This window comes from Grampus griseus, assembly GCF_964374135.1.
Source record: "Grampus griseus genome assembly, chromosome: 7".
Classification (NCBI taxonomy): Eukaryota; Metazoa; Chordata; class Mammalia; order Artiodactyla; family Delphinidae; genus Grampus; species Grampus griseus.
Window position 1 is genome coordinate 63615222 of NC_139001.1, and position 27402 is coordinate 63642623.

At 42.0% G+C, this 27402-nt stretch overlaps 1 protein-coding gene across 2 annotated transcripts in view; it reads left to right on the forward strand.

Annotated features, from left to right (window-relative positions):
- STK39 (serine/threonine kinase 39) overlaps window positions 1-27402 on the forward strand; it is a 308616-nt gene that overhangs the window by 116337 nt on the left and 164877 nt on the right. Inside the window, exons 9-10 of one of the 2 annotated variants that reach the window (XM_082658864.1) lie at window positions 3868-3916; window positions 4019-4084. In XM_082658864.1, the coding sequence (XP_082514990.1) occupies window positions 3868-3916; window positions 4019-4084 (115 nt within the window). Of the gene's footprint in view, window positions 1-3867; window positions 3917-4018; window positions 4085-13288; window positions 13486-27402 lie in introns of those variants that run through there. The other variant, XM_082658866.1, reaches the window with a different exon arrangement.

Here is a 27402-nt window from a genome sequence, read left to right on the forward strand (position 1 = left end):
TAATCACTTTCTTCCCTTCCTCATTCTTTCCACTTCCACTTTTCCGTGCTTTTTATGGAGATAGTTTGGCACATGTAGGATTCAACTCCAAAATTCAACACCTACTATTTAGTTCTCTGTATAGAGTAGAAATTACCTATTATTTAACATAAATATTAAGCCTGTTAAAAAAAGGAGCGTGGCTTCTTAAACCACTTCTCCTTTCTCATGTCATTGTGTTTCTGTATCTGTTGATGAAGGCTGAGGGTGGAGTCCAAAGGAAAGAGTTTTCTCTGCAGCATGCTTTTCCCCTTTACAGTTTTGGTTACTATAGAAATGACCTTGCTGGGGAAGGGAAAGTATTCCCAGCCCTGTGTCTCCAGGTATGCCTGGCATTTCCCAGCCTTCTCTCTACATGGGTCCTACACTTGACCCTGGGTTGAGGAGGGAGGAGGTGGGGTGCGGAGGAGAGAGGGGGTTGTCTGTGGCCCCCCTCCTCAGTGCCTCCTGTGCACAGACGCATCCCTCGCCTTTTCTTTTTTGTTAGCCTGAGTCTTGTTTTCATTACATCATTCTCCTGCTCTCTACCATATTGAGTAGATGCTTAGAGTGCTGACTAACTCTGGCTCCAGAAGCTGTGGTTTGGGGCTCCCATGTCTAGTGGCATCATTTTTACCCCATATTTGATGATAGCATGAAACTGAGCTGTAGCAGTTTTGTGCTCTGTGTTAGGCTTTGGGGATATAACAAATGAATACTGTGTGGTCCCTTTCTTGGAAAGGCTTATAACCTAGTGGGGTGGAGGCAGGGAGATACAGAAACAGATTATTGCAAAGTGTGGTGGATTGGTGTGTGAGCACCAAGGTGGGAGCAATGAATTCCGCTACTTGTAGGACCTGGGAGAAACACCTCTGAAGACGGATGGCATTTAAATGGGTTCTTGACTGACGAGCAAAGATATGCCAGTTGGTCACAAAACATTCTAAAGCAAGAAAAGCAGTGTGTGCTTTGTCGTGAAAGAGCAAGAGATGGCGGAGACCATCACCGTAGCTGGAGGATAGAGTTCATGTGGGGCGTGATGGGAAATGGGGCTGGAGGAGTCGGGGTCTCAGGCCACTGGAATCCATTAGGAGGGATAAGAAATTGTTTTCGTTTAGAAGCCAGCTAGGGAGCAGTGTGGGTGATTGGTTGGAATGAGAAGAGAGAAGTGGCAGACAGACTCACCGGGAGGCTGTTTCGTAACGCTGTTGACCAGAGGGGATGAGGGTCTCTACCAAAAGAGTGGCCTTGAGTTCCTTCACCATCTTGATTTTCTTCGGTTTCTTTTCTTTTCACTCTAAAAAGTTAAATCTAAGTTATTTTGTATGCCTCTTGGTTTTTAAATTTTGGTTTCATGTGGTAAGGTACCACACATGGTCAGTCCCTTGTGTAATGGTTCCTCTTATATGTTTTCTCAGTAGCCCTCTCCTTTCCCCAAACACAATTCATGTGTTTGAATGTTCTGACCTTCCTCTTACAGTCTGACAGCACACTCTAACTCTTATCTGCCAGACTGTAAGTTGCTGAGCGTAGTATTTCTGTCTGTCATAGTCATTAGAGTGGGCCTAGCGCCTAACATGATGCCTGACAAACAGCAGATGCTCAGTATATATTTACTGAGAGAATGAAATGATGAGTTTGGAGTAGCTGGAAGCCCAAAACTTTACCAATCATCACTAAGAGTAGTCTACATTAAAGAGACAACCAAAGTTAAGTCACTTCAGTTATCCTTTTTAGTTCTAGTGCGTGGTAAACAAGGTCCAAAAACAAGGTCCAAGGTACAAATTCATGAATTTGAACGAGCTTACCAAGGGATACGGGAACACAAAATGTAAAGCGTGGCCCACCTGTTGTTTAGACCTTTGTTTACTCCAAGCAATTAGCAATTAGGGGCTCTTGGTTGCAGTGGCTGTGGCGATTTGGGGTTCTTTGTTAGGTACCCCTAACCAGTGTTCCACTTGAAATTGAGGAAAAGAGCAATAACAATTGAAAGAGAAAATTTCTTCGCACAGAAATACGGTTTATGGCCCCTGCAGACTTACACAGTTTGTATACCGTTGCACTTAATGATGTTTCCTAATTCTTTTATACGCGTGGGTTTTGTCCCTGGAAACATTTTAGTGGGGCTTCCTGGTTCAGAGCACTGGTTTCCAATATCTTCAAGTGTGAGGACTCCCTTTAAACTTGGATCCGCTTAACACAATAGTCATGATCCCTTTGGCAGTCACTGCCTGAGAGGAGACCTAATGATATTCAGTCATGCTTCCCTCCTCCCTCCCAGTTTTTTATTATGAAAAATTTAAAGCATACAGAAAAGATGCAAAAATTGTAGTGTTTGCTTCTACAACAACACTGAGATTCAGCAGTTATTCACATTTCCCATATCTGCTGTCCCTATTACCCACATTTTATTTGCTGAACAGTTTGAAAATAAGTAACAGATGTAATACCTCAGCTTGCATTCCCTCCAAATACAGACACGTTCCTACGTAACCACAATGCTTTTCCACAAAGTAAATGAACAGTAATTTCCTAAAATTGTCCTATACCTGGCACACTCACCTATCTCTATCTCTAAATGTCTCTTGCAGCCTCTCCCCGTCCTGTTCAAATCAGGACTCAGGAGAGGGGCATGTGTTGCGTTTGGTTGTATGTTCCTTTAAGTCTGTTTTAATCGAGAACAGTCCCCTCACGTCTCCCCTTTTCTTCTATGACACCGACTTTTTGAAGAGATCAGACCAGTTGTCTTGCTGACTGTCCTATCCTCTAGGTATATGTGATTCTTCCTGCATGGCTGCGGGAACTATTGATGAAAGAAGCTGTTCTTTATGGAAGAGTGCCAGTTATTAAACGTAGAAGGAATGAGAGAAGTAGAAAATCAGTGTTCTGCCACCTCCAATGAAATAATTATTTAAGGCAAAGATGCTAAAATCATCAGGTGAAAGTTTCTCCGGAACAGGATATTCATATCGTGGCAATGTATCATCCAACAGAATACTTGCCAGTTGCAGTGGCAAAAACTTACCTTTACCGTGGAGAGATCTTGGGCCTGGGGACCACGCGGTTATTAAACTTAGCATCCCTCCCGCTGAAATAACCTATCATTATGTGCCTCCCCCATGCTGCAGTAAGATGTGTGTCATCTACGACATGTTCTTCCCCCAAGTGCTTGTGTCAACCTAGCCAAGCCTTCAGACCCAACTTGCGTTTTATGGGAAATACAGTACAGAGAAACAAGTTAAATGACACCACGAGGAAACAATCAGACCAATCCCATAATGCTTTAAAATGAATTTGCATTCTGTTAATCACCATTCTGTTAATTACCTTCCCCTGAAAAACAATAGTCCATGGACACTTGAGACCGGGTTACTCGGTGGCCAGACAGAGCTCGTACACATGCTGCATCGTCCCCTTGCAGAAACTTCTGTTCTTGGGGAATCATAGAACACTGTGGACACAGTTTCTTCGATAGGGTCATTTCGCAGCTTGTACTGCTTCTTAATAAATACAGGGATTCAGCTCACAGACGTGTCAGTCTGCCACCTTTTAGAAACACTGAATTCACTTAGTGAAGTGTAAGGATGAAGGATGGAAGGTCGATCATGCCCCAGGTATTTCACTTGCAGGAGTTTATGTAGAGGAGGAGTTTTGCAGTAGAGGCGTCTGGAAGGAACCGGAAAATTGGCACCATTTCATTTGGTGCCCGCTTATGAGTAATTTAGTCTGTGGCTTTGCTATTCCTGAAACTGGTCTTCCAGAAAGACTCTAGGATTAACTTGTTTCGTCAAGGCAGTGTCTTTATTGAGCGGTCATTGTTTCAACTCTAATTTATTATTGATCTTTCAGGCCCACAGCAGCAGAACTTTTAAAATGCAAATTCTTCCAGAAAGCCAAGGTAACATGCTTAAAAACCCAAGTAAATCTGCTATTTTGAAATCACTGTGAATTTCAGTGTCTTGTATTTGATGTTAAACTGTTGGGAATATTTGTTTTGCAGAACAGAGAGTACCTGATTGAGAAGCTGCTTACAAGAACACCAGACATAGCCCAAAGAGCCAAAAAGGTAAGTGCTATGAGCCCTCCTGCTGCAGTGGGAGCTGCTCCCCATCCAGGGAAATGGAGCCTACAGAAAAATAGGAAAACGATTTCACATACTCCGGATATGTTATGTAGAGGTTATCTGACCAGCGATTACTCAGATAACTGAGCCTTTTGGTTATCTCAGCCTGCTGCTGTGTGTTTGGGTGTGAAGCTCAAATGACTTCAACTTTCCACTTATCAGCCTGTTTAAGGAAGGTCAGAGGGGAGGGGCTTGTGTTGAGGCTTAAACACTGCAAAGGTAAAATATCTTTGAATATCTTTTGGGGCTGGGGGGGGATTTTTTTTTTTTTTTTTTTTGCGGTACGCGGGCCTCTCACCGCTGTGGCCTCTCCCGTTGCGGAGCACAGGCTCCGGACACGCAGGCCCAGCGGCCATGGCTCACGGGCCCAGCCGCTCCGTGGCATGTGGGATCTTCCCGGACCGGGGCACGAACCCGCGTCCCCTGCATCGGCAGGCGAACTCTCAACCACTGCGCCACCAGGGAAGCCCTGGGGGGGGGCGATTTTACTGAAGAGGGACAGTCATTTTAAATCAGTTTGAAATGACAAAACGAAAAACAAAACTTTTTTTGTTTGTTTTTTTGTTTTTTTTTTACGGTATGCGGGCCTCTCAGTGTTATGGCCTCTCCTGTTGCGGAGCACAGGCTCAGCGGCCATGGCTCAGGGGCCCAGCCGCTCCGCGGCATGTGGGATCTTCCCGGACTGGGGCACGAACCTGTGTCCCCTGCATCGGTAGGCGGACTCTCAACCACTGCGCCACCAGGGAAGCCCAAAACTTTTGTTTTTAACGGTTATTTTAAATATCTGTGGGATATAGGTTCTTTCCTCATAAAAGACCCATGTATTTTTTTGTAGTCTACGCTGTGTGAACTAAATTATGCTAACAATTACCTGAAAAACTTTGCATTCTAGTATTTAGATTTTTTTTAAGTGGTATGTGTGTGTGAGTGTATTTATTTATGTATTTTTACCCAGAGTTTTATTTATTTGTTATTACAGATTTCATCATGGTATGAAACCTAACAAAATTTAACCTCTGGTTTGGTTTGGTTTAGTTTGATTTGAAAATTATATTAGATATTTATAATTTAAAATATTGACGTAGTCAACAGATTTAGAAAGAGGAAGCTTCTTTGTTTTTTGTTTTCCTTTTTACAATTAATAGTTACAGGGAAAGGTGATATGAATCTGAGTTGTCTGCTCTGTAAATAAAATTGACAAAGAAATAGACATGAGAGATTGCATCTCATCATGCCTAGGTGTGGGTAACTTGGACTGTTAACTTCCAGACATTGCCCTTTCGAAAACATTGGATATGGAACACATTTAGCTGATGCTTTAGAATTGCTTTAAATAGATTTTAAAATAGACTTCAAGAAATGACCCATTCTGTGTGGGTATCGAGCCCCTCTCCTGGACCCGCAGAATCCTTTGCAGTGGGCTGGTTCCCGGGCTGTGGGCCTGGGCCAGGAATGGGGGATTGCTGTGCTGACTGTGCAGCCCTGAGCCACAGTAGGCCTCTGGGACAGCTCAGAGGGAAAAGTGAACCTCTAGCGATGGTCCATCAGAGTGGCACATCCCACGGGGCAGCGCGGAGAAGCTGAAGCTTCAGTTTGAGGCAACAGAAAGTCAAAGTGCCCAACCGAGTGCGAGGGCTCCATCCAGAGGGCTGAAGGAGGTGCCTGGAGCACTTCTCTGGGGTGTCGGAGTCTAGCAATGGGGCCTTTTGATCAGATAACTAAAACGCCAACCAGAGTTGAAGAAAGCTGTTAAGAAAGCCATTGATTTGGACAGTATGTGTCCCCAAAGGACATTGTTTTTGGTTTCCCTCTGATCTCATCCTGTCGCTGTTTCCCGGGAGGAACTTTCCCAGGCCTGCATCCTTCCCAGAGCTCCAACCTCACACCTTCAGCCCCCTGTGTAGTGTTTGCAAACTGTGTGTCTTCCCTCCCAAACCTCATCTCCCTGTGCTGTCTGCTGCTTTCTGAGCCACCCAACCTCAGAGCTCGGGGATGGTTTTTAGGCCTCCTTCTTTGTCTTCCCCATCTAAACCCACTCCAAGTCCTCTCCACGTTTCCCTCTGCAACGTTGCTTGGAATGTTTCCTCCTGTTTTTTTTTGTTTGTTTGTTTTTCTTTTTGTTTTTTGCTGTGTGCGGGCCTCTCACTTCTGTGGCCTCTCCCGTCACAGAGCACAGGCTCTGGACGCGCAGGCTCAGCGGCCATGGCTCACGGGTCCAGCCGCTCTGCAGCATGTAGGATCTTCCCGGACCGGGGCACGAACCCGTGTCCCCTGCATCGGCAGGCGGACTCTCAACCACTGCGCCACCAGGGAAGCCCCCTCCTGTTTCTAATTGAACCTTTACAGTGGATTTCTAACTACTCTCCTCCCCCACCCCATTCCTCCTTAGACACTAGTGCAAGATTAACTTTCTAATCGTGGCGCTTAATTGCTCAAAAGTGGTTGCCAAAATTAAACAAAAACAAAAGGAAATAAATGGGGGAAAAAAAAAGGTTCCTATCAAATAAAGTCCAAGCCCCTTAGCCTTGAATTCATGACACCATTTCAACTTCCCGGCTTATGCAGTTGACCCTTGAACAACCTGCCAACCCTCTGCACAGTCAAAAATCAGAGAACAGTTTATAGTCGGCCCTCTGTATGTGTGGTTCCTCTGTATCTGCGGATTCAATGAATTGTGGGTTGTGTTGTACTGTAGTATTTACTATTGAAAAAAACCCATGTATAAATGGACTTGTGCTCTCCAAACCCGTGTTGTTCAAGGGTCAACTATATTCTAAACTCCAGCGAAACTTGAACCGTCTATAGTTCTTACTACATAACCTATACTTTCCTTTGAGATTCTATCAATGAGGAATCTGTTCAGGCTCTCACTTTGTTTTCTTTCCTTTTTTTTAAAAAATTCAGATTATTTATTACATATTAGTGTGTTGTGCATTCCAGATTCCATTTTGCACGTATCTTAAACCATAAGCAGCCGGAGTTTCGGGAATTATGATTTTCCAAGCGTGTCTTCTGTCCTTTTACTAGCTCCTCAGGGATTGTTTTGTCATCCATCCCTTCAAATGGAAAATGGCCACACATCTGAGAGTCACACAAAGGAGGAAAGGGAGAATATAAATTAGTTCTTTAACCATCTTAGTAGAGAAGACAGGGGCCCATAATAATGCTCTTCTGGCTCTCTAGCTTCATTAAGTTGGCTGTTTTCCTGTCATAATTCTCATTTTAAAGTGCACTTTGGTTATCAGCTATACTCTACTCCTTGCCAGTAGGTTCCGTGGCAGGTACACCGTCCTGGTCAGCATCAGTCAGTGTGTGTCTTGTTCATAGTAAGTGCCCACAAAATGTCTGCTGACTCAATGAACACATGCTTCAGTGGACCAAGGAAAGATCATTTGAAACGCTGTGTGTCTATCACTTGAACCCCCCAAGTGCTTGGCATATACTTGTTCCTAGGCTTCCTGTTAATAATAGGCAGACTGCCCTCATTCCCCTGGACTCGTGATGTTGATAAGCAACCATACTTTCCTTGTTTGAAACTCCTCATTCGGGCTTACTGGCCACTAGGAAGTAAATATTATTTTAATTGCCATGTGCGTTGAAAACCTTTGTGGCGCTATGTCTTTGCTTGTCTTAGGTCCTTACGGTGTTTAGGTAAATTTAATTTAAAAGTTGATACAGGGGAGTCCTCAGTGTTATTTGTGTTATTCACCCTTGGACTTGTCTTGATTGGCACCTGCTCAGCTGTCTCCCTTCCTGTTTGCTGTGGTGCCCACTAGTTGATGGTGCTCTAGTTTCTTGGTGGGCATTTGTTCCTTAGACGATAACTGTCGATGTTGGTCCCTTGACTTTGGTCACCTCAATTTGTTGTTTTTAAAACAGGAACAGACAGTTCATTGATACTCCAGTGTTGACGTGACAGCTGGGCCTGTTGACCAAGCTCAGGACATTTAGGCAACCATGTTGATTTGAAATTTGTTGTCATAAACCATAGTCTCTGCTTCTCCTCCTTTATGGTAATCAGTATTAAGAGCTATTTTTCAGTAACATGAATAACTCTCATATTTAAGAGGGAGAAGGACTGGTATTGTAGCTGCTCTCAGGAGGGCCTATGGAGCCTGTCAACGTGGTCTTTTGGTGTGACAGAGACAGAGGCTTATTGTATTCATGTTTGCCCAGGATGTGAAGCATTAGTTGAGAGCCACATAATTCCATGTGGGTATGTGATCTTCCCTGCATCCACAATGACTCCTGTAAATCAGGAAAAAAATATTAAAAAATAGAAACAGGCCAGTGTGGCTTCTCTGGTAATTTAGTGACATAAAATGATTTTTTTTGGATGTATTAATTGCAGAAATCAGGGATATTTGTGGGTTTTCTTGTTTCTTTTCTTTTGAAGGTAGCGTATTTGGTCCATTCTGGGTTCTTTTGCTAAAAGGTAGTGTTGTTTAGGGATCATCTTAATTTTCTTTTGCCTTGATTTTTCTGACTGTGAAATGGAAATTCTGTCTGACCCTAGGAATGTGATAAAGGGTAATGGGAGATTTGATGTTTCTGGACCTCAGCACACTCTGGAACTTGTAAATGAGAGAGTGCTAATAATGACCCGTGAGAACAGGGTGAATGAAGTGCAGCTGTATAACTTCTTTTCAACTTTTCGCTTATCCTTGTGCATGAGAAGAAAAGGCTTCATAGCCGTTAGTCCTTCTCATGTGGCTTTTTAGCGGCCTGTCTCCAGCCATCTTTTGAGGTTTGAAAGCTTGACCGCGAGGTGTTCCACCATTTACGCTACTGGAATCACTGGGTGGAGAAGGTGTAAGTCATTCTGTTAGAATCAAATGCAGATTCTTCAGGCTGTGTGCACTTTCTGTAGGATCATCTAAGTGTCCGAGTTGGCTGATGTCTCTGTTTTACGTTAGCAAAATGAACCTTGAGTCACCACACTCACACTCATATCATATACTTTTCTGTGGCTAAAACCCATCGATGCAGGGCAGGGCAGGGGCAAAGGGATGTCTAAATGCCAACCGCTTAGCCAAACGTGTGTTGGCCAGAGAAAGGATGAGGTGGGGAAACGTAATACACAGTGTATCTTTTTATTATGGTGGTCTGTGTTTTCATGGGAAGTGGAGTCACTGGAGGATTTTTGGTTTGAATTTTCTTAATTATGAAATTGAGAAGTTAGGAACAGTTAGTGATTATCAGAAGGAGGAAAGGGGTATTGTTGTCACTGCTACATTTGGGCGGAACCACTGTGAGTTGGAAAAACTAGGGTGGTATTTGTGGGTACCAGAATTTCTTATATCAGTCTCTAAGATTGCTTTCATATTAAGGACGCAAGGCTGTTGGTTCTTTTTTTTTTGTGGTACGCGGGCCTCTCACTGTTGTGGCCCCTCCCGCCGCGGAGCACAGGCTCTGGACGCGCAGGCTCAGCGGCCATGGCTCACGGGCCCTGTCGCTCCGCAGCATGTGGCATCCTCCCGGACCGGGGCACGAACCCGTGTCCCCGGCATTGGCAGGCGGACTCTCAACCACTGTGCCACCAGGGAAGCCCTGTTGGTTCCTTTTGATCCTCCTGTGTGTGTGCTTAGGAATCAGTAGGTAGGAATATTACAATTCACATTTATTTAATACTTGACATGCATTGATAACTTCTACTGTTTTTACTTTTTGTTTTGAAATAATTTCAGACTTACAAAAATGATACCAAAATAGTACAAACATTTCTGTATATATTTTTCTCACTCTTTTTTTTGGAATGTTTCAAAACTATAGACATGATGGCCATTATCTTTAAATATACTTCAGTGTGTATCTTCTAAAAACAAGGACATTCTCTAACATAGCAGTATAATTGTCAAAATCAGGAGATTAACAGTGACAGGATTAATTTTCAGATCTGATACCAATTTTGCCATTGGTCATTTACCTGGTCCAGGATCCAATCCAGAATCATGTAGTTGTTATGTCTCCTTTAGTCTCCTTTAATCTGGAATAGTCTTTCTTTTCCTTTTACAACTGTGACACTTTTGAAGAGTACAGGACAGTTATTTTATAGACTGTCCCTCAGTTTGGGTTTGTCTGATATTTCTTTACGATTAGATTCAGTGTATGCATTTTTGACGGGAATATCTAGGAAGTGATGCCACGTTCCTCTTGGCATATCATGTTGATTTAGTCCTTTACTGGTGATGTTGGCACACGCGGAAGGAGGTATCTGCCAGCTTCTTCACTGTAAACACAATTACCTCTTAATAGGAAGAATTCATTAATGTTACATTCCTTCTTTATATTAAACATTAAAAAGTAAAGTGAATGTCCTGGGTCATTAGTCTTTTTTCAAGGAAACATATCTGCTTGGTGTCATTATGGTTGTGCATTCATAGGATGTTAATGATAGGATTTCCATGATTTCTGAGCAATCTTGCAGACAAGGAACCCTTTGCTAGCGTGTGACATTCAGATTGAGGTGGGAGGTGGCAATGGTGCTGCTCCAGTCTGCACCGGGTCTGGAAGCAGAAACAGCTGGATTTGTGTCCTTTGTTGGGTGAGCTGCCTAATCTTTCTGATCCTAATCTGTCAAATGGAGCCAAGGACAAGGACGTTGTGCTGCCCTGGGGGTGAGAGATGATCTGCCCAGGAAGTCTGGTGCTGTGTTTGACTCATAGCCGGTGCTCAGTCCAACAGTGGATGCCGTGACTATCATGTAAATAAGGAGAATAATTTTTGCGGGTATAGGAGACAGGCATTTTAGAACTATGTAGTGAAACAGGGAGCGAGGAAAGCGGCCTGGTAGCGGGCAGGTGGGGATGGGTGATGTGGGTGTTTCTCTATTGCTGTTGCTTTGGGTGGAATGGAGTAAGAGCCCATGGAAGCCTACAGAAAGAAGGAAAGAATGACGCTCGTTATTTCATCACCATTGCCTATTCACCTGTCTTCGCGTGTTCTTTTCTGCCCTATCAAAGTACTGACAGTGGGCAAGGGCCAGGGTGGTCCCTCTCTGTAGCAATCCCCTCTACTGGGTGAAGTGCAGGATGTGTGTTTGTAAAGAGCCTAAGAATAGTAAGAATTAAATGCACACAGAGCTGTTATCCTTTCACAGCTTTTAGATTGCTTTCGTATATGCTTCCTTATTTATTTTAAACAACTGTGCTCCGAGACAGGTAGGGCAGGTATTATTATAATTACTATTTTAAAATTTATTTATTTATTTATGGCTGCGTTGGGTCTTCGTTGCTGCGCACGGGCTTTCTCTAGTTGCGGCGAGCAGGGGCTACTCTTTGTTGTGGTGCGCAGGCTTCTCATGGCGGTGGCTTCACTTGTTGCGGAGCACGGGCTCTAGGTGCACAGGCTTCAGTAGTTGCAGCACACAAGCTCAGTGGTTGTGGCTCGCAGGCTCTAGAGCAGAGGCTCAGTAGTTGTGGCTCACGGGCTTAGTTGCTCCGCGGCATGTGGGATCTTCCCGAACCAGAGCTCGAACCCATTTCCCCTGCATTGGCAGGCAGATTCTTAACCACTGCGCCACCAGAGAAGCCCCAGTTTTTGTAACCTGTTTCACTGCTGCTTGGGGCACCAACTGCTGCTGTTCCTGTTTCTGCTGCTGCTGTAACAGCTGCTACCATTACAACCACTGCTACCAATAGTGGACACTGAGGTGCAGACAGATAAAGGACACAGTCCAGCCAGTGAAACTCACCTTTCAGTGGGGGACACAGTGCAAGCATCACAAGACCTGGAAAATTGAAAGAGTAGCAGAGAATGAATACTTTAGGATATGGGCATAGAATATGTACTACAGGAATGGAAAGGGTCATGGAGCTGGTCAATGGGGAAACCTGGGGAGGGGAGAGAGGGAAACTCATACTTACTGTGGGCCTTCATGCACATGCAAAACACTTGGTTTACATCTATCTCATTACTGAAGACTTATAATAATCAATGAAGTCCTAAGTAATAGGACAGAGGATATCATATGTTAGATTATTAAGACGGGTTAAGAAAAAGCTATGGGGCTTCCCTGGTGGCGCAGTGGTTGAGAGTCCGCCTGCCGATGCAGGGGACACGGGTTCGTGCCCTGGTCCGGGAAGATCCCACGTGCCGCGGAGTGGCTAGATCCCGTGAGCCATGGCCACTGAGCCTGCGCGCCCGGAGCCTGTGCTCCGCCACGGGAGAGGCCACAACAGTGAGAGGCCTGTGTACAAAAAAAAATAAAATAAAAAATAAGAAAAAGCTATGAATATTTTGAAATCTGAATAGAAAAGAGCAACCAGGATCATAAATGTCTCCTGGTTTGCAATCCTTCTATTTGCAGGCCTGAAAATTGAGACCTAGGGTGATTGGGCCCCGACCAAGGTCATGCTGTCCTGTAGTGGCTGAATCCGAAGCGAGCCTCCCAGTTGGCTATCATTTAGTCTCTTCCTTTTAGTCGATAAAGAGGGAAAATGACTGAATTTTTGCAAACTTGCTCTGTTTTTCCCTCCTGGAATCTTATAATTAATTTATAAGATATTGAAGGTTATACATTATCAAGAAACCAGAGAAGAAATTAGGTGATGTCAAATGCTTGATGGGTGGATTTTTAGTTTTGTTTCAAGTCTGCCCAGTAGAGGGCAGCAATGGCTTTTAATTCTCTGTGGTTGTGGACCGGGAGCTGAGCAAAAGTTTCCAGCTTGGTTGAAGGTCTTAGGTTCGGTTGGAGTAGAAGGATCCAAAGTATGTTAGGCCCCTACTGAACTACTAGGTACTAGCACCAAGTACTAGGCATCTCAGTCAGTTGGGGTGTTTGTTTGTTTTACTGGGCAGGAGGTTGAAGGGTGATGGTTTAAGTACTTCTTGTTATTACCAATTTCAGTTTTTTTTTTTTTTTTTTGCAGTACGGGGGCCTCTCACTGCTGTGGCCCCTCCCGCCGTGGAGCACAGGCTCCAGACGCGCAGGCTCAGCGGCCATGGCTCATGGGCCCAGCCGCTCCGCAGCATGTGGGATCTTCCCGGACCGGGGCACGAACCCACGTCCCCTGCATCAGCAGGCGGACTCTCAACCACTGTGCCACCAGGGAAGCCCACCAATTTCATTTTAAATTACACTTTCTATGAACATATCACAGTAACCTAACATTTATGTTTTACATAGTTCATGTGAGAAAGAAAAATCTCAGTGTTGAAGATACGATTTGAGAGCTTCCAGTATTTTGTGGTCAAACTAATACCGTTCTGGGTGGTGGCAGAAAGTTCCAGAAGGTTCAGTGGTCCCTGCAGTCCTCCTCAGAGCCAGTAAAATAGGGAAGGAGAGAGTCAAAGTGTATACACCTGTGAAGCAGAAGTGAACAGAACTCTGTACCCGTCACCAGGTATGTTATGCGTTTAACAGAAACACTCCTGATGATCCAGGTAGGCCCGAGGGTGCGTGTCCTCTTATTGCTTTGTGTTTCTCTTCCGCTTCCTCTTGTTTAAAAACAGCTGTATGTGCTTGGGACTGTATCTTATTGAGGAACTCACATGCTCACAGGGGAGAGGACTAGGGTGGTTGGGGATGTTAGTTTTCCTATTTTAGAGCTGAGAGAACAGTTGGCCAGAGGTTAACATTATTGGTTTAACTGGACAGGTGTTCCCAGAGGGTAGACTCACTGATGTGTTTGCTATTTTTAAAATTTTAAATGCATTGCTTTTCATCAGTTTAGCGTGCAGAGTTCATAAAGTGATTTTGGTCACTAGGGGGCGCTCTCAGAATAGTTCATTTACTCAGTCTCTGTGGACAGGAATTGCTTCCTCGTCTATAAAAACCCTTGCAGCTGTGGATGTCTTCCTTTTGCTCTATGCCTGCTGTAAGGAACTTGAGTGGTGTTTGTGCTGGGGGTGAATTAGGCAGAGGGGAGGATAGAGGAAAGAGCAAGGGGGAAAAAGCATCATAAATCACTTTCAGTTCAGTTGGTGAATTGAATTTAAAAATGCGTGTATTCTGGGTAAGTGGCCTCTTTCTGGTGGCATTTGACTTAGAGCAGAAAGGATCCTCTCTGGAAATTGTGATTTGCTAATTCTGGCGGCCCAATTTAGGACGAATGTCTGTATTTTCAGGTTGAGGTATCTTTTTTTTTTTGCGGTACGCGGGCCTCTCACTATTGTGGCCTCTCCCGTTGCGGAGCACAGGCTCCGGATGCGCAGGCTCAGTGGCCATGGCCCACGGGTCCAGCCGCTCCGCGGCATGTGGGATCTTCCCAGACCGGGGCACGAACCCGTGTCCCCTGCTTTGGCAGGCGGACTCCCAACCACTGCCGCCATCAGGGAAGCCCTGAGGTATCTTTTAAAGATACCAACTGCTTAAGAGAATGTTTTAAACTTTTACAGATCTCGGAGATCCACTTTTGGAAATTTAAAAATAATGACATACATTCTGAAAATATTGTGAGAGATAGTGTTTGTACAGCTTAGTTTGTAGAGAACTGATTGTTTTCTGTTACTGGAAATGAATAGGCAGAGTCAGTGGCCTTATTTCCCATCCAGCTGGATTTTTGAGACCTGTGTGTTCAAGTGCATTATGTGCTTCATTTTTGCCTTTGGGAAATTTGCTAACTTTTTCCCAAGCTTGTGTGCATCACCTAACTTTTGGAAACTTAACTGGCATGTGTGTGCTAGGAGAGGGGCCCTGACTGTCTGCCCATCCGGTATTCACTGAGCATCACTGTTAACATACAAGGTACTGACTGTCGTTAAGGTGGTTTGTCTTTATTCAGCTTTATAGCTCGCTCTAATACTAGCATACCATGTCTTTTAAAAGTAAATAAACCGCAAAGAATGGAAAGGAATTTGTCTATGGTTGCAGAAAAACTAGGATAAAAACTTAGCAGATGCCTTTTTGATCTTGTCAAAACCCTAATATGATTGATTGTTCCTTCTCCCTGGTTTAAAACCAGTCAGTGGCCTCTTGTCAATTACAGGGTAAGGTTCAAGTTCCTGCCGCTGATAGATTAAGGTCCATGTCACTTGCAGGATAAGGACCACGCAAAGCTCCTGTGATCTGTGTTTGGGCCTCGTCTCCAGCCTTTCATTCATCCACTTGCCACCTCACCCTGGACACACTCCTGTAGAATTACTGATTCTGCTTTCCTACCAATACACTCCTGAAATCCCATGCGTGTTCTCCATGAAGGTGCATGTACTGGTCCCTCTGTTTTGGCTTCTCCCTGAGCTTGTAGCTTTCCAATGCTAGCGCCTCTACAGTGGAGCTTCCTCGTACCACACCCCGAGCCCTGCACCCCAGACGGTTCATCCGTCCTTCATTCCTGCTGCTTCTGAAGCTCAGGCATAATTCCCTTGTTGCACGTTACACCGTTGGTAGTTTATTTCCTCGCACTTTTGCCTTCTGTACCAGACTGTGAGCTCCTTGGGTGTAGGAATGGTGTCATGTTATCCCCCATGTGCCCAGTACCCAGCACAGTGTCTTGCTCAATCAATAAGTACCTCTGGAATTGAAGTTCAGCGAGCAGGGCTGTGAAGTTATGATGACAACTTATGTAGGGGTTGACGTGAGAGCACGAGGGGAGGCAAAGCAAATCTGCTTTTAGTTTTAACGGAGAATTGCTAAGATGTTTTTCGGTTGGTGCTGTGTTCTTGTATTTCAGGTCTAAGACTCAGAGTTTCTCTGATCCCAGGTTTAAAATCCTTTGTTATCTCCAACTTGCTAAGAGTCTTGGGTGAGCCAATTAATTTTATTCACCTTTGCCGCCTTACAAAATAGAATGGTTAGATTTTATTATCTAACAATTGTGCATTATCCACTTTGGATTACTTGGCAGCAAAAATTTTGTCCCTAGCACTCAGCATGTTTCTATGTTGTCATTTTCTTCACCCAGCCAGTATGCATATAAGTTTTCCTGTTACCTGAAGCCACATCTAATTAGGAATATATTTCTAAACTAGATTTAAATTAGTTTTCAGTACTCTCTCATTTTGGGTTACCTGTTACTTATCTCTTCATTTAGGGGAAATAATTTAAACTTAACGTTTATATCAAGATCCTGTAAATCTTTAAAACATGTATGACATTTTGGAGAAGGGAAGGATAGAAGAGACAGAAAAGAATGGAACTTTTGTACATAATTCAGAAAGGAAGAACTCCATGCCAGCGGAAGAAATGCAGATGTTTTGCCCTATTTCCTAGCTGCATTATGGTCATTCTGGAAATGTGTTGAGGCCAGCAGAGGGCGTGGTACACATGCCTGAAAATCATGTGGGGTGGGGTAGAGGACTCTGCCCGTTTTATGTTGATCAGATTTGACTGACGTAATAGAGGTATGTGGCTCTGTTTTTAAAAAAAAAATCCAGAAGTATTTTTTTAAAATTTCTTTTACTTTGAAATTCAGTAGCTTTAAAACAAATTAAAATTCAAGAGGCCCAGTTAAGGTTGCACTTTGTTAGAGGATTTTCTAAGCTTCCCATAAAATTAGTCTCACAAATTCAAATACTGATTTAGAGGAGTGTATAATAACTTTTTAATTTGTTTCTCACATATAGACATACAGAAAGGCAAAGAGCCTTATATTACAACTTACAAAGCAATAACAGAGCTAAGAGATTCAAACAACGGCCTTTAATTTAACCCAAATTTAAAAGACCATTTCAAATTGTTTTGGTTGTTGTACAGCCAGCTTGTTGGCTGATTGTAATTGAATTGGGGAGGAACTGGGAAGGTCCTGTTTCATCCAGATGGGAAAGATCCCTTAGGGGATAAGGACAAAGTTCTGAGGGGGGTGGGCTTTCTCTGTGACTTTTTGGAAAGCAAAAGGAGGTAGAGGAAGGAGAGAAAGGAAGAGGAAAATGAGAATCCAAGTCTGGAAAGAGGCGGAACAGGCCTGGAGAGAGGGAGAGGCACATGATCAGGAAGCTGGAATGCACAGAAGTCTGTGACTGAAAGTTATGGCCAAGCTCAGGCTCTGCGACAGGCCCCAGCCTGACCGTGGCTCTACCACTCACTCATGGCATATTCTTGAGCACCAGCTGAACCCTCTGTGCCTCATCTGTGAAATGCAGACTTCCCATTGACCTTCTGGGGTGAAAACCAGAATCCTTAATCAGGCCTCTAGGGCTTGGCATGGTTTAGTCCCTTCCCCACCCTTAGGACTTCTCTCACACTCTCTACCCAGTTTTCCATGTGCCCAGTGGCCCAAGGCTTTTACAGGTGCTGCTTTCCCGTGTGTTTGGAAGGGTCAGCCCCTCCATCTTCAGCAGACCTCAATTTCAGCTTAGTCGTTTCTCCAGAAAACAAAATTGGAATCATGCTGTATTTACTGCTCTATGATCTACCTGCATTTTCATTTAAAATATCTGTGGACATTTTTTGTGTCAACAAACATAGATTTACATGATGACTTCGTTTTTCTTTTTTTATTAGCAAAAGAGAATAGTTCTTTCTTTTTATTGAAGTATAGTTGATTTACAATATTATATGTTTCAAGTGTGTAGCAACGTGATTCAGATACTTACATATATATATTTCAATTATTTTCCACAAATAGATTTTTTTTTGAATTTTATTTTATTTATTTTTTTATACAGCACGTTCTTATTAGTCATCAGTTGTATACACATCAGTGTATACATGTCAATCCCAATCTCCCAATTCATCACACCACCACCACCACCAACTCCCGCCACTTTCCCCCCTTGGTGTCCATACGTTTGTTCTCTACATCTGTGTATCAATTTCTGCCCTGCAAACCGGTTCATCTGTACCATTTTTCTAGTTTCCACATATATGCATTAATCTGCAATATTTGTTTTTCTCTTTCTGACTTATTTCACTCTGTATGACAGTCTCTAGATCCATCCACGTCTCTACAAATGACCCAATTTCGTTCTTTTTATGGCTGAGTAATATTCCATTCTGTGTATGTACCACATCTTCTTTATCCATTCGTTTACGGCCATTTAGGTTGCTTCCATGATCTGGTTATTGTAAATAGTGCTGCAGTGAACATTGGGGTGCATGTGTCTTTTTGAATTATGGTTTTCTCTGGGTATATGCCCAGTAGTGGGATTGCTGGGTCATATGGTAATACTAGTTTTAGTTTTTTAAGAAACCTCTGTACTGTTCTCCATAGTGGCTGTATCAATTTACATTCCCACCAACAGTGCACGAGGATTCCCTTTTCTCCACACCCACTCCAGCATTTGTTGTTTGTAGATTTTCTGATTATGCCCATTCTGACTGGTATGAGGTGACACCTCATTGTAGTTTTGATTTGCATTTCTCTAATAATTAGTGATGTGGAGCAGCTTTTCATGTGCTTCTTGGCCACCTGTATATCCTCCTTGGAGAAATGTCTATTTAGGTCTTCTGCCCATTTTTGTATTGGGTTCTTTGTTTTTTTTAATATTGAGCTGCATGAGCTGTTTATATATTTTGGAGATTAATCCTTTGTCCGTTGATTCGTTTGCAAATATTTTCTCCCATTCTGAGGGTTGTCTGTTCGTCTTTTATGTAGTTTCATTTGCTTTGCAAAAGCTTTTAAGTTTCACTAGGTCCCATTTGTTTATTTTGGTTTTATTTCCATTACTGTAGGAGGTGGATCAAAAAAGATCTTGCTGTGATTTATGTAAAAGAGTGTTCTTCCTGTGTTTTCCTCTAAAGAGTTTTATAGTGTCCAGTCTCACATTTAGGTCTCTAATCCATTTGGAGTTTATTTTTGTGTATGGTGTTAGGGAGTGTTCTAATTTCATTCTTTGACATGTAGCTGTCCAGTTTTCCCAGCACCACTTATTGAAGAGACTGTCTTTTCTCCATCGTATATCCTTGCCTCCTTTGTCATAGATTAGTTGACCATAGGGACGTGGGTTTATATCTGGGCTTTCTATCCTGTTCCATTGATCTATATGTCTGTTTTTGTGCCAGTATCATATTGTCTTGATTACTGTAGCTTTGTAGTATAGTCTGAAGTCAGGGAGTCTGATTCCTCCAGCTCCATTTTTTTCCCTCAAGACTGCTTTGGCTATTCTGGGTCTTTTGTGTCTCCATACAAATTTTAAGACTTCTTGTTCTAGTTTTGTAAAAAATGCCATTGGTAATTTGATAGGGATTGCATTGAATCTGTAGATTGCTTTGGGTAGTATAGTCATTTTCTCAATATTGATTCTTCCAATCCAAAAACATGGTATATCTCTCCATCTGTTTGTATCATCTTTAACTTCCTTCATCAGTGTCTTATAGTTTTTTGCATACAGGTCTTTTGTCTCCGTAGGTAGGTTTATTCCTAGGCATTTTATTATTTTTGCTGCAATGGTAAATGGCAATGTTTCTTAATTTCTCTTTCAGATTTTTCATCATTAGTGTATAGGAATGCAAGAGATTTCTGTGCATTAATTTTCTATCCTGCAACTTTACCAAATTCATTGATTAGCTCTAGTAGTTTTCTGGTGGCATCTTTAGGATTCTGTATGTATAGTATCATGTCATCTGCAAACAGTGACAGTTTTACTTCTTCTTTTCCAATTTGTATTTCTTCTCTGATTGCCATGGCTAGGACTTCCAAAACTATGTTGAATAATAGTGGTGAACATGGACATCCTTGTCCTGTTCCTGATCTTAGAGGAAATGCTTTCAGTTTTTCACCATTGAGAATGATGTTTCCTGTGGGTTTGTCATATATGGCCTTTATTATGTTGAGGTAGCTTCCCTCTATGCCCTCTTTCTGGAGAGTTTTTATCATAAATCGGTTTTGAATTTTGTCAGAAGCTTATTCTGCATGTATTGAGATGATCATATGGTTTATATTCTTCAGTTTGTTAATATGGTGTATCACAGTGATTGATTTGCATATACTGAAGAATCCTTGCATCCCTGGGATAAATCCCACTTGATCATGGTGTTTGATCCTTTTAATGTGTTGTTGGATTCTGTTTGCTAGTATTTTGTTGAGGATTTTTGCTTCTATATTCATCAGTGATATTGGTCTGGAATTTTCTTTTTTTATAGTATCTTTCTCTGTTTTTGGTATCATGGTGGTGGTGGCCTTGTAGAATGAGTTTGGGAGTGTTCTTTCCTCTGGAAGTTTTTGGAAGAGTTTGAGAAGGATGGGTGTTAGCTCTTCTCTAAATGTTTGACAGAATTCACCTGTGAAGCCATCTGGTTCTCGACTTTTGTTTGTTAGAAGATTTTTAATTACAGTTTCCATTTCATTACTTGTGATTACACAATCATTTTTAATGTCTGTACAATATTCTAGTGTAAGAATGACTACAGTTAATAATAAGTTATTTCTTGATGGACAGTTAGATTGTTTCCAATTTTTAAATTTTATTTTTTTTGAGAATTTGTTGCATTCTTTTTTTATTTTTATATATTGTTTTTGTTTGTTTTCTTCATGTTTCTTTTTTTAAATTTTTATTTTAAATTGGAGTATAATTGCTTTACAGTGTTGTGTTAGTTTCTGCTGTACAGTGAAGTGCATCAGCTACATATATATATATCCCCTCCCTCTTGGGCCTCCCTCCCACCCCCTCCCATCCTACCCATCTAGGTTGTCACAGAGCACCAAGCTTAGCTTCCCATGCTTTATAGCATGTTCACACCAGCTATCTATTTTATGCATGGTAGTGTATATATGTCCTAATCTCCCAGTTCGTCCCTCCCTCCCCTTCCCTGCCGTGTCCACATGTCCATTTTCTGTCTGTCTATATTCCTGCCCTGCAAATAGGTTCATCTGTGCCATTTTTTCTAGATTCCACATATATGCGTTAAGAAGCGATATTTATTTTTCTCTTTCTGACTTACCTCACTTAGTATGATCATCTCTAGTTGCATCCATGTTGCTGCAAATGGCATTATTTCAAAATTTTTTATGGCTCAGTTATATTCCATTGGATCTATGTAGCACATTCTCTTTATCCATTCATCTGTTGTTGGACATTTAGGTTTTTTCCATGTCCTGGCTATTGTAAATAGTGCTGCACTGAACACTGGGGTACATGTGTCCTTTAGAATTATGGTTTTCTCAGGGTATATGCCCAGTAGTGGGATTGCTGGGTCAAATGATAGTTCTATTTTTAGTTTTTTAAGGAACCTCCATACTGTTCTCCACAGTGGCTGTATCAATTTACTTTCCCACCAACAGTGCAAGAGGATTCCCTTTTCTCCACACCCTCTCCAGCATTTATTGTTTATAGATCTTTTGCTACTGGCCATTTTGACTGGTGTGAGATGATACCTCATTGTAGTTTTGATTTGCATTTCTCTAGTAGTTAGTGATGTTAAGCATCCTTTCATGTGCCCCTTGACCATCTGTAAGTCCTTGGAGAGATGTCTGTTTAGGTTTTCTGCCCATTTTTTGATTGGGTTGTTTGTTTTTTTTGCTATTGAGCTCCATGAGCTGTTTGTATATTTTGGAGATTAATCCTTTGTCTGTTGCTTCGTTTGCAAATATTTTCCCACATTCTGAGGGTTGTCTTTTTGTCTTGTTTATGGTTTCCTTTGCTACTCCAAAGCTTTTAAGTTTAATTAGGTCCCATTTGTTTATTTTTGCTTTTATTTTCATTACTCTGGGCGGTGGGCCAGAAAAGATCTTGCTGTGTTTTATGTCAAAGAGTGTTTTTCCTATGTTTTCGTCTAAGAGTTTTATAGTGTCCGGTCTTACATTTAGGTCTTTAATCCATTTGGAGTTTATTTTTGTGTGTGGAGTTGGGTAGTATTCTAAATTCATTCTTTTACATGTAGCTGCCCAGTTTTCCCAGCATCACTTTTTTTTTCCTTAACATCTTTATTGGAGTATAATTGCTTTACAATGGTGTGTTAGTTTCTGCTGTATGACAAAGTGAATCAGCTATACATATACATACATCCCCATATCCCCTCCCTCTTGCGTCTCCCTCCCACCCTCCCTATCCCACCCGTCTAGGTGGTCACAAAGCACCGAGCTGATCTCCCTGTGCTATGTGGCTGCTTCCCACTAGCTATCTATTTTACATTTGGTAGTGTATATGCGTCCATGCCACTCTCTCACTTAGTCCCAGCTTACCCATTCGCCACCACGTCCTCAAGTCCATTCTCTATGTCTGCGTCTTTATTCCTGTCCTGCCCCTAGATTCTTCAGGACTTTTTTTTTTAGATTCCATATATATGTGTTAGCATATGGTATTTGTTTTCCTTAATGACTTACTTCACTCTGTATGACAGTCTCTAGGTCTGTCCACGCCTTTGCAAATTACCCAATTTCGTTCTTTTTTATGGCTGAGTAATATTCCAGTGAATACATGTGACAAATCTACTTTAACCATTCCTCTGTTGATGGACCTTTAGGTTGTTTCCATGTCTTGGCTATTGTAAATAGTGCTGAAACGAACATAGGGGTGCAAATGTCTTTTTGAATTATAGTTTTCTTAGTTTATGTGCCCAGGAGTGGGATTGCTGGGTCATATGGTAATTCTATTTTCAGTTTTTTAAGGAACCTCCATACTGTTCTCCATAGTGGCTATAGCAATTTACATTCTCACCAGCAGCCAGCACCACTTATTGAAGAGGCTGTCTTTTCTCCATTGTATGTTCTTGCCTCCTTTCTCATCAGTTAGGTGACTGTATGTGCGTGGGTTTATCTTTGGGCTTTCTATCCTGTTCCAGTGATCTATATTTTTGTTTTTGTGCCAGTACCATACTGTCTTGATTACTATAGCTTTGTAGTATAGTGAAGTCCGGGAGTCTGATTCCTCTAGCTCCGTTTTTTCCCCTCAAGACTTCTTTGGCTATTTGGGTTTTTTTGTGTTTCCCTACAAATTGTAAGATTTTTTGTTCTAATTCTGTGAAGAATGCCATTGGTAATTTGATAGGGATTGCATTGCATCTGTAGATGGCTTTGGGTAGTATAGTCATTTTCGCTGTATTGATTCTTCCAATCCAGGAATATGGTATATTCTTCCATCTGTTTATGTCATCTTGGATTTCTTTTATTAGTGTTTTATAGTTTTCTGAGTACAGGACTTTTGCCTCCTTAGGTAAGTTTATTCCTAGGTATTTTATTGTTTTTGTTGCAATGGTAAATGGGATTGTTTCCTTAATTTTCACAAATCACTAGAATTAGAAATGAAAAAGGAGAAATTACAACTGACACCGCAGAAATACAAAGGATCGTAAGAGACTACTACCAGCAACTATATGGCAATAAAATGGGCAGCCTTGAAGAAACGGAGAATTTCTTGGAAAGGTACAATTTTCCAAGACTGAACCAGGGAGAATTAGAAAATATAAACAGACCTATCACAGATAATGGAATTGAAACTGTAATTAAAAATCTTCTCGGACCAGATGGCTTCACAGGGAAATTCTATCAAACATTTAGAGAAGAGCCAGCATCCATCCTTCTCAAACTATTTCAAAAAATTGCATAGGAGGAACACTCCCATGTTTGTTCTACGAGGCTACCATCACCCTGATACCAAAACCAGACATTGATATCACAAAAAACAAAAATTACGGACCAGTGTCACTGATGAACATACATGCAAAAATCTTCAACAAAATGCTAGCAAATAGAATCCAACATATGAAAAGAATCATATACCATGATCAAGTGGGTTTTGTCCCAGGAATGCAAGGATTCTTCAATATATGCAAATCAATCAATGTGATATACCGTATTAACAAATTAGGGAGTAAAAACCGTATGATCATCTCAATAGATGCAGAAAAAGCTTTTGACAAAATTCACCACCCATTTATGATAAAAACTCTCCAGAAAGTGGGCATAGTGGGAACCTACCTTAATATAATAAAGGCCATATATTACAAACCCACAGCAAAATCATTCTTAGTGGTGAAAAACTGAAAGCATTTGCAATAAGATTAGGAATAAGACAAGGATGTCCACTCTCACCACTATTATTCAACATAGTTTTGGAAGTTCTAGCCATGACAGTCAGAGAAGAAAAAGAAAAGCAATACACATTGGAAAAGAAGAAGTAAAACTGTCACTGTTTGCAGATGACATGATACTATACATAGAGAATCCTAAAGATGCCATCGGAAAACTACTAGAGGTAGTCAATGAATTTTGTAAAGTTACAGGATACAAAATTAAGGCACAGAAATCTGTTGTATTCCTATACACTAAAAACGAAAGATCAGAAAGAAATTAAGGAAACAATCCCTGTTTCCAGTTTTTTTAAATTGTTCACCATACCGGAATGAGCATCATTGTATGTGCATTATTGCAAACAGTGTTACCTATTTTGTTAGGGTATGTTCCTTGGGATGGAATAGCTTGGTCAGCTTGGTCAAAGAGTGGATGCCTTATAATTATTGATGTCCCTTGGCTTAGTCATGTCTAAAATGGGAGGCCTTGTATTTCAGATCTTTCCCTGAGTCTCAGGTCTCTCATCTGTGAATAATATATTACACACACACACACACACGCACACACAGACGCTTAGCCCAGTGCCTGGCATTTGATATTTAATATTATTACTTATGTATTTTTGGTATTGAAATGTTTTCCACGTACATTTATTTTATTTCAGTCTCTCTTAGATCTGCAGTCAGCTATTTTGTAGAGAGTATTGGAGGGCTTCTAGCAATTTTGCAACCTTGAGACATTCACTAACTTTAGGAGAGATTAGAATGTACCATGTACTAAAAGCTGATCGATAGAGAGCCTATTATGGAGGTCCCAGCTTGGGGTCCTAAAGTCTTAAGGCCATTAAAGGTATTTTAGAGAGTGCCATTGGTGGTGAAAAAGCATGACAAGCCCTATTCTTCTGCGGCTTGTTTTTGGATAAGGAATTATTTTCAATGTTAGGACTGGGCTTGAGTGTACAGTTTACGAGGTGTTTTTGCCCATTATTCTGTCACTGTGATCTCGTCTGTCCAGAACAAACAAATGACAAAGCAGCTGCCAGCCTGTGCGTAACGATCAAACCATTTTCATTATCCCTTGGTTTATGGTGTTAGTGTGCTCATTATGAGGTCTGATGTCAGTCATTTGTGCTGCACAAGGTGTTGGTCATGCCCAGCATCTACATTCAAAGGGTGATACTACACAGTTTGGGTACTGAGCTTTTCCTGTTTGTTTGTTTTTGTTTTTGTTTGCTTTTGTTGTATACCAGTGTTCTGGTTCAGAACCAATTACAGCTTTTAAAATTGTAAAATTGTAAACCCCATTTAAAAAAAAATCATTGTGTGCCATGTTTTAAGTAAAGTTAACCTTGAGATTATACTTCCCCTCAACTGCCCTTTGGCTGGCTTTGAACCTTGGGGGTGTCACCCAGCTTCTCTGAGCCTCGATTTTCTCACCTTCCCGAACTCCGAGGGTTTTGTAAAGTTTCAGTGTGACAGTTTATATCAAATGCTTTTGCAGCATCTGTAACATAACAGGGATTCATAACTGCCTTTGCCTTATCTCCCTTTCCTCATTGTGCATCAGGGAAGGTTTTGTAAGGAAGGAGAGTGTTATTTAAGTGAGCAGGAAGAAGTATTTAAATGTCATGTGAGGATTGTTTTTTATTTTGTCAAGGAAATTAAAGTCTAAGATTAGTGAATTTCATCCCTCTCCTTCCTTCCCTCTTCCTGTCTCTGTAGAGGCCCAGCCGCTAACCCTTGTTCTTCAAATAAAACTATTCTCCTCCTTCTGCCAACACACACAGTCTTACTAGTTTCCTTGAGGACTTCAAATTATTGAAGTTTAGCTAGAACTCTTATTATTTATTCTTGTTTTAATATTAAGATTTCTAGTTTCTTCATTTACTTATGAAGACTTAAGTTATAATTAGAAAGGTTCCCTATTTAATGCATTTTTAACAACTATAATGAGTTTATCTGTTAGAACGAAGTTATAAAGTTTTGTGAAATAAATGATGTCTAATCCAGCCCCTCCACCACTGATGTTTTCTGTAATCGAATGTTACTTCCGTGGGACCCTCCTGCTTTTCTCTTATTTACCACCTCCAGAGATGTTCTCCTGTCCTTTTTCTTTACAGAAGCTTAATAGCTAGTTGTTCTGAAACTTCCTGTGTAGACACCCAGGTCCCTTAACCAGAGATCCACATTCCTAGGTCTGGGGCCATTACCCAGGATGCTGCATTTTTCATAAGCAGGTCAGTTGATAGTTATACAAGGGATCGAGACAAACCTGGTCTGTCTCCAGGTTTGGAAGGAAATTATATTGCTAAGCACACTTTACAAAAAGTTAATAGTCCTGGTACAAAGCTGCTGGGCTAGAGATAAGAAGGCCCCTCTTCGGCAGAGCAGTATCAATCTGCAGAATAGATGTGGGAAACAGTGCCAAGAGGAGCCGGAACCAAGATGCAGGAGTAGAAGGACGTGCTTTCACTCCCTCTTGTGAGAACACCAAAATCAGAACCATCTGCTGGACAGTCATAGACAGGAAGACACTGGAACTCACAGTAAAAGATACCCCACATACAAAGACAAAGGAGAAGCCACAGTGAGACGGTAGGAGGGGCGGAATCACAGCAAAATCTAATCCCATAAATGCTGGGTGGGTGACTCACAGACTGAAGAACTTATACCACAAAAGTCCACCCACTGGAGTGAAGGTTCTGAGCCCCACATCAAGCTTCCCAACGTTGGGCTCTGGCAACGGGAGGAGGAATTCCTAGAGAATCAGACGTTGAAAGCTAGCGGAATTTGATTGCAGGACTTCTACAGGACTGGGGGAAAGAGAGACTCCACTCTTGAAGGGCACACACAAAGTAGTGTGCACATTGGGACCCAGGGGAAGGAGTGGTGACCCCAGGGGATACTGAACGAGAGCTACCTGCTAGTGTTGGAGGGTCTCCTGCAGAGGTGGGGGTGTGTCTGTGGCTCACCGTGGGGACAAGGACACTGGCAGCAGAAGTTCTGGGAACTACTCTTTGGTGTGAGCCCTCCCAGAGTCTGCCATTAGCCCCACCAAAGAGCCCACCCAGGTAGGCTCCAGTGTTGGGCTGCCTCAGGCCAAACAACCAACAGGGAGGGAACCCAGCCCCACCCATCAGCAGTTAAGCGGATTAAAGTTTTACTGAGCTCTGCCCACCGCCAGTCCTCCCATCAGGAAACCTGAACAAACCTCTTAGATAGCCTCATCCACCAGAGGACAGAGAGCAGAAGCAAGAAGAAATACAATCCTGCAGCCTGTGAAACAAAAACCACAATCACAGAAAGATAGACAAGATGAAAAGGCAGAGGGCTATATACCAGATGAAGGAAAAAGATAAAACCCCAGAAAAACAACTAAATGAAGTAGAGATAGGCAACCTTCCAGAAAAAGAATTCAGAATAATGATAGTGAAGA